At 61.4% G+C, this 6,700-nt stretch overlaps 4 protein-coding genes across 4 annotated transcripts; all 4 read left to right on the top strand.

Moving 5' to 3' along the window:
* Nucleotides 1-1,157, top strand: CH63R_00325 (GDSL-like Lipase/Acylhydrolase; the record flags this gene model as incomplete). The annotated part of the gene is made up of 3 exons (XM_018295300.1): nucleotides 1-458; nucleotides 523-687; nucleotides 854-1,157. 3 exons carry the CDS (start codon nucleotides 1-3, stop codon nucleotides 1,155-1,157), a joined length of 927 nt encoding a protein of 308 aa, XP_018163662.1.
* Nucleotides 1,158-1,901: 744 nt separating this feature from the next.
* CH63R_00324 (Metallo-beta-lactamase superfamily protein) lies at nucleotides 1,902-2,795 on the top strand (the record flags this gene model as incomplete). Its single annotated transcript, XM_018295299.1, has 1 exon — nucleotides 1,902-2,795. The coding sequence occupies one exon, from the start codon at nucleotides 1,902-1,904 to the stop codon at nucleotides 2,793-2,795; it is 894 nt and encodes a 297-aa protein (XP_018163661.1).
* Nucleotides 2,796-3,759: 964 nt separating this feature from the next.
* Nucleotides 3,760-4,764, top strand: CH63R_00323 (uncharacterized protein; the record flags this gene model as incomplete). The annotated part of the gene is given in 2 exon segments (XM_018295298.1): nucleotides 3,760-3,948; nucleotides 3,955-4,764. Coding segments are annotated over 2 exon segments (999 nt in total).
* Nucleotides 4,765-5,670: 906 nt separating this feature from the next.
* On the top strand, nucleotides 5,671-6,354 carry CH63R_00322 (uncharacterized protein; the record flags this gene model as incomplete). The annotated part of the gene is made up of 1 exon (XM_018295297.1): nucleotides 5,671-6,354. The coding sequence occupies one exon, from the start codon at nucleotides 5,671-5,673 to the stop codon at nucleotides 6,352-6,354; it is 684 nt and encodes a 227-aa protein (XP_018163659.1).
* Between the last annotated feature and the right edge of the window lie 346 nt (nucleotides 6,355-6,700).

Genomic DNA, 6,700 nt, shown 5'->3' with positions numbered 1-6,700 from the left:
ATGCGCGCCAACCTCGCCATCGTAGCCGGCTTCCTGGGCCTCGCCTCGGCCCTGCCCGCCGACAACTCCGCCTCGGGCTCCGACGTTGAGAAGCGCCAGTCCGTGCCGACCGTCTACCTCTGCGGCGACAGCACAACGGCCAAGGCCGGCGGCGGCGGCGGCACCGAGGGCTGGGGCACGTTCCTGCAGTACTCGTTCGCGCCCAGCAAGGCCAAGGTCGACAACCGCGCCATCGGCGGCCGCAGCGCGCGCTCCTACACGCGCGAGGGCCGCTTCGACGCCGTCGCCGACCTCGTCAAGGCCGGCGACTGGGTCGTCATCGAGTTCGGCCACAACGACGGCGGCTCCCTCACCCCGACGGACAACGGGAGGACCGACTGCTTCGGCGACGGTGCCCAGACGTGCCAGACCACCTACAAGTTGAGTTTGCCCGTCGGACGTGATGATATATGGAGGGCGTTCCGAGGTTATATATGCATGTTTTCATACCTATACATATGCTGACCTGACTATCTATCCCAGCGGCGTCGCCGAGACCGTCCTCACGTACCCGGCCTACCTGAAGAACGCCGCCAAGAAGTTCAACGAAAAGGGCGCCAAGGTCATCATCTCGTCGGCGACGCCCAACAATGTCTGGGAAACGGGCACCTTCAAGTGGGGATACGACCGCTTCTTCTACTATGCCTGGTAAGTCCTTTTCCCCAAAAAAACTGGTTCTCATGATTCCATCAACCCAAGTTTCCCCCCTACTCTCTCCTCCTCCTCCTCCTCCTCCTCCTCCTCCTCCTCCTCCTCCTGCCCCCTCCTTCGAGTCATAAATCACAATACTAACAACAACAACCCCCCAACACAGGCTCGCCGTCGAACAGCTCGGCGGCCCGTCCAAGGGCTACTACTTCGTCCCGCACGGCGAGTACGCGGCGCAGGCGATGAAGAACCTCGGCGCCGCGACCGTCAACGCCAACTACCCCAACGACCACACGCACACGGCGCCGTTCCTCGCCGACGCCATGCACAAGGCCTTCGTCCTCGGCCTGCGCTGCGGCACCAGCGCCCTCGCGTCGCTGGTGACCAACTCGACGGCCTCGCTGACCTCGACCTACCTCGGCCCCTGCGTCGATAGCTACAACTCGACCGTCCACGCGCTGCTGAGGTAAAAGGTTCAGGCGTGGCGCTTGGGGAACTCTTCCAATCATTCGTGTACATACTTTTGAAGATGGTGTCAAGCTGGGGGCATCCCGTGTCGGCTCCCCTGGCTTGTGTGATTATATATACACATACCTATGCACATACTAGTTGAAACCCCGTGGCTCATCACGAGGGTTTTGTCTTTCGTTTAAAAAGGCTGAAGACCTCCATTTTACTAACGCTCTTGAGAGAATATTGGTTCAATATGTCTGACGCATGCCCTACTTCTGTCTCCCCACCCCCACCACCACCACCACTCAACCAGACTAGGCACGCGTTTCCGTCAGCATGGGGGCCGGCCGGGCCTCGGTTGGCAGGGATGTCATTGCACGCTGCAGGAGGCGGAGCTGATGTCTGACCGGAATAGCCATTATTGGCCAGATTACGGCCGACGGATTCCTTGCGTGTCGTCCCCCGGTGACGGGTGCCTGCAGATCACGGAGTTGCGGTGGGATTATCCAAGACCCCCGAAGGGGGGAGGAGGTAAAGAAAGGGTGGTCATCTCACATGTCATTTAGAATGCGTTTCCTCCGTCCCGGTTCTGTTTCTTCTGAATATCGGGGTTCGACTCCTCTCGACGATCAAGGGTTGTTGCTCCCAGGAACGTTTTGACTGGCTCAACTTGCAATTCACAACAGACTGAACAAAAGTGTCTCGAGACAACGCGCCGGCCGGTGATACACCCCCTCCCCTCCCCTCTCACCACCGCCAACATGGCCTCCGACGGCATCTCGCTCGAGTTCATCACCACCGGCAACGTCTGGATGCGCAACCCGATGCAGGGCCAGCCGATCGCCAACCGCAGCATCGCCATGCGCTTCCTCCGCTCCCTCACGGGCGACTGGATCGGCCCGATGCCGCTCGGGGCCTTCCTCATCCACCACCCCGCCGGCCCGATCCTCTTCGACACGGGCGTCTCGACGCACTGCACCGAGCCGGGCTACTTCCCCTGCTGGAACCCGATCCCGGGCATGCTCAACAAGCTCGAGGTCACGCGCGAGGACGGCATCGTCGAGCAGCTGCGCCGCCGCGGCGTCAAGCCGACGGACCTGCAGTTCGTCGTCCTCAGCCACCTGCACCACGACCACGCCGGCGGGCTCGAGGAGCTCGCCGTCGCCGCGCCCGACGTGCCGGTCTACGTCGGTCCGGAGCACTGGGACGCCTTCGGGAAGCACCCGGTCTGGGCCGCCATGCAAGGGTGCACGCCGGACCGCTGGCCGCCCGGCTTCGAGCCGCGCATGCTCGACTTCGAGGAGGGGCGCGCCGTCGGGCCGTGGGGGCGGTCCTGCGTGCTGACGGCCAACGGCACCGTCGTCGCCGTCGACACGCCGGGCCACGTGCCGGGCCACGTCTCGCTCATCGTCGTGGGCGACAACGACGACGGCACCACGACGCGGTACCTGCTCACGGGCGACGCCACGTACGCCATCGACGTGCTGGAGAGGGAGGAGCCGGACGGCGCCAACGGTGACCCGGTCACGGCGTTTGAGAGCCTGCGCAAGATCAAGGAGTACGCGAGGAGCCACGACGTCGTCGTCCTGCCGAGCCACGACCCGGACACGCCGCGGCTGTTGCGGGACAGGGTGGTGTATCGGCCGAAGGACTAGTCAGGGGAGGTGAAAGGGGCGTGACGTCGTAGACTTGGGTTGAGCTGGGGGGGGGATGCTTGTCGTATAAGGTTGCAAGAGGAGCTGGGGGTGCAGTCTTGCTTCCCATGGTGTGCTCTTATTGCTGGTGTTTCATGGGGTTCTCGAAGCTATGAGCTGGAAAATGGCCGAGGTGTACTATCACTCGTGAGTGTGGGAGTTGAGGGCCGGCCTTTTGTCAGGAAAGATGCTTGAAGCTGTATCAGTAGAAGAGAGTGGTGGTGTAAGTCAGGCGGACACGTTCATAGACACCCGTATCAAATACGACAATACCAAACCAGAATAGTTACGATCATTTACGAACATGAATGCGGAACTCCGCAACAATAAACACGAGCGCTGGGTGAGTATACGAGAGCGATGGCGAAGCTCGTCACGACTGATATGGGCAAACAACACAACGCTGCTTAGACGGCGGCCTTCTCGAAGCTCTTGGGTAACAAATGGAAAAAAGAAATTGGAAAAAGAGAGAGAGAGAGACGGTCAGCCTATCTGCAACGTGGAATCGGCGAGGCCGTGGCTTTACACCGTCTGGGACTGACAGCATACGAACGGCGCGGCCTGATTTGTTTGACCAAGTCGACGCAGTCAAGCCAAGGAATCCTTCTTAGCGCTTATGGCCCTTCAGTCCCGTCAGTCCCCCCACGCTGCACTCAGCCCCGGCTCTAGGCTGATTTCCTCCAGTTCAACCCTACTCGGAGGCTGTTTGGCCCTCTGAAAGCGAAGCTGGGGGATGCATCCCCCCTGGTCGTCATGCTAAGGGTTCCTCTGAACGCGCCGTGGATAAAGGCCCCATCACCAGCCCTGCCCAAGGTCGACGATTCTAGGGTCGTGTTTCCTACCTAATCATAAAGAATCATCATATTGAGAGAATCTCGAGAAGAGCGAGTCTGCTTTTCCTCTGCTCGATAGCAACATTACAGCAATGGATCACCTGTCCAAAGTATCACCAGCCATCTCGCGGCGGCAGCGCATGCGCACAATCCTCCTCGCCCTCACCTATGCATGCGCAACCTTTGGCGTCATCGTCCAGATCCTCACCCTGATCGCCGGCAGATGGGTTATACGCTCCGGCTCCGGTTCCGAGAGTCTCGCACTCTCCAGCCTGTCCGTCGTGCAGGTACGTAACAAGCCGACGCGCGCGGCGCTGCAGTCGTCCAACCCGGCCGTGACTTACTTACAGTCTTGTCTTGTACAGTTTGACGGCATCATCCCGTCCCCCGGGTCCGACTCGTACCTCGTGACGATGCACCACTTCGCCGCCTCCTTCGGCTACGAGTATCCCGACGCCTCCAAGGCCGGGATCCTCGGCCACTCGCCCCGTTTCCCCCGCGACCTCGTCGCCGTCGCCCGGGCCCTCGAGCTTCCCCCGGCGGACTGGGCGTGCCTGCGCGGCCCCGAAACCTGCGCCGCGCCCTTCTTCCAGTCCTTCTCCGGTCGCGGCGGTGGCGGCGGCTTCGGCATGCCCGCGACGATCCGCCATCTCTCGCTCGCCTACGCCCTCGTCCTGGTGCTCTACATCGCCACCATCGAGGTCCTCATCGCGGCGCGCCCCAGCTGGCTGCGCTGCCGCTGCTACTTCTCATGCTTCACGCGCGTGTGCCCATGCCCGCGCGGCGCGCGCGCCGAGATCGAGGCGCTGCCGGGCGTCTTCTGGGACCGGTACCGCCTGTGGACGTGGGGCCTGCTGCCGTGCGCGGCGTTCCTGCCGACCTTCGTGACGACGCTGCACGGGCTGCCGCTCGTGCGGTTCATGGAGCGGCGGGAGGTGGGGGATATGAACGTGCGGTTCGGGACGGGGTTCGTCGTGGTGCAGGCGGCGTGTTTCGGGGCGTCGTTGGCGGCGGTGGTCTGCGTCTACCTGAGGAGACGTCTCGGGCGGGGGATGGTTTGGATGGAAGAAGGCCAGGGGATGGCGACGAAGGAGTGAGTAAGTGTGGTACAGGGAGTGAAGAAAGATGAGCTGGGCGTCCCGATCTATAGAGCATAGAGCATACTGAGGCCGGACCCGATGTGCCGCTTCCGGGTCGGATCCGGAGCATTTGTGGGGCCGTATCTGCGCGGACCCCCTCCCCCTTCGGAGCCGGTCATGTCATCATGCCACGCTCAGGGGAGACCAGCCATCGTTGTTTGGTTTAAGATGAAGAGATCTGATCTGATCCGATCCGATCTCAGGGTCCGCGGGGCTGTAGCTAAATCATCAACACCATTGCCCCGAGTTCCGTCGTCATGTACGCTGCCGCCCCCTCTAAACTCCAGCCCAGAGAGAGACCAGGTCCAGGTGTGCACAAGCGTGGCCCTAGTCCTCTATGGAACTCCCTCCTGTACCTGGGGCTTTCTGGTCTGGGACAGACTTGGAGAAAGGGAGGGAGAGGAGGGGGTATGGCTGCACTCGCCCCATTGACGAATCATGGTCTCATCATCGGCCGCCGATCGTCGAGGAGGCGGCCCGCCCGTGCGGACGGTCGCACAAGACGCTGATGTCATCACCCACCAGAGCAGCTGTCATTGATTTGCGCCTCGGAGCAGAAGAGGCTTGGGCGCGCGCGCGCGCGCACAAGTGCATCTTGCCGTGGTGACGCATGATGGCGTGATTCGGTCAGAGAAATGGATCTGGTTATAACGGAGGTTCGAAGGTTGTAAGGGCATATCATACAGTACTTGTTAACCTGTCGACCATTGTTGAATTCCCAATCGTTCTTGTCTGTCCTGACTTCATCATAACATTCAATACTTCCAGTTTTTACTGTCATTGAACCCAGACGTACCAGACATCAATCCATCAGGCACACAATCTCATACCATCAACCGCCTAACCAAATCCATATACTCAAACATGTCGCGCCAGAACCTCGCTATACCCCTCATGGGCGCCGCAGCCCTCGTTGGCGGCGGCGTGTACTACGCCCGCACCCCCTCGAGCACCTCGGGCGACGCCGCGCAACAGATCTCCAACACGGCTAAGCCGCGCCCGACGTCGGACCAGACGGCGACGGAGGACAGGAAGCGTGCTGCCGATGCGAAGCGCGACAACGGCCTCGGCGGCGCCGGCGTCGGCATGAACAACAACACGGGCGGCGCCGAGCTCAGCACCGGCAACCGGAGCGGCGCGAGCGGGAACAGCGACACGCCCAAGGGTCCCCGGGACAAGTTCCCCTCGGACGCGGGCGAGATCGGCGGGGGCCACGGGCGCGGCAACTCCAACACGAGAGCGATCGAGACGCATGGCCCGTCCATGACCCCCGGGTCCTCCACGGCGACGGGGGCTCTCGGTGGGGGCAAGGACAAGGGTAGCGGGAGCGCCCCCGACACTTCGAACCAAAGCTCCGGTGTCGGGTCCAAGCTGCAAGGCTTCTTCGGCACCGGCGGAGGCGAAGCGCAGAAAGGCGAGAAGTCGCGCCAGGCGCCCCTCGACACCAAGATCGCGAGCCATCACGCCGACACGCCGACGAACAAGGGCGGGAGCCCGTGGGATAAGCACAGGAGGGATGTTACCGCTGTGTCGTCCACGGAGTCATAGACCATGCACAGCAAGCATAGTCGTTTGTGTAGTTAGTGTTAGCATTTGAAGCCTTGATGGATAGTTGTGTTATGGATCCTACTTGCATCAGAATATGCAGCCGAACTACTTTTCATGCCTCGCTCCGTTTGTTCCTCGTCTACGACGTATAAAGCATCTCGGCGCATCCGTCCTAGGACAGTCCATGTCTCTCCTGTTACTCCATTACGATCTCAGTCTGCCCATATGCCGCCTTGAGCACTGCCTCCACACGGTGCTTCATCGTCAGCTCCAAGTCTCTCACTACACGCGTCCAGGCCAACGATGACGAGTTGCTGGCTCTGGCTGAGCCCGGCTTGCAAAAAGC

The sequence above is a fragment of the Colletotrichum higginsianum genome, chromosome 1, assembly GCF_001672515.1.
Source record: "Colletotrichum higginsianum IMI 349063 chromosome 1, whole genome shotgun sequence".
Lineage (NCBI taxonomy): Eukaryota > Fungi > Ascomycota > Sordariomycetes > Glomerellales > Glomerellaceae > Colletotrichum > Colletotrichum higginsianum.
The sequence above is the reverse complement of the archived record's forward strand: the minus strand, read 5'-3'. Positions and strand labels throughout refer to the sequence as shown.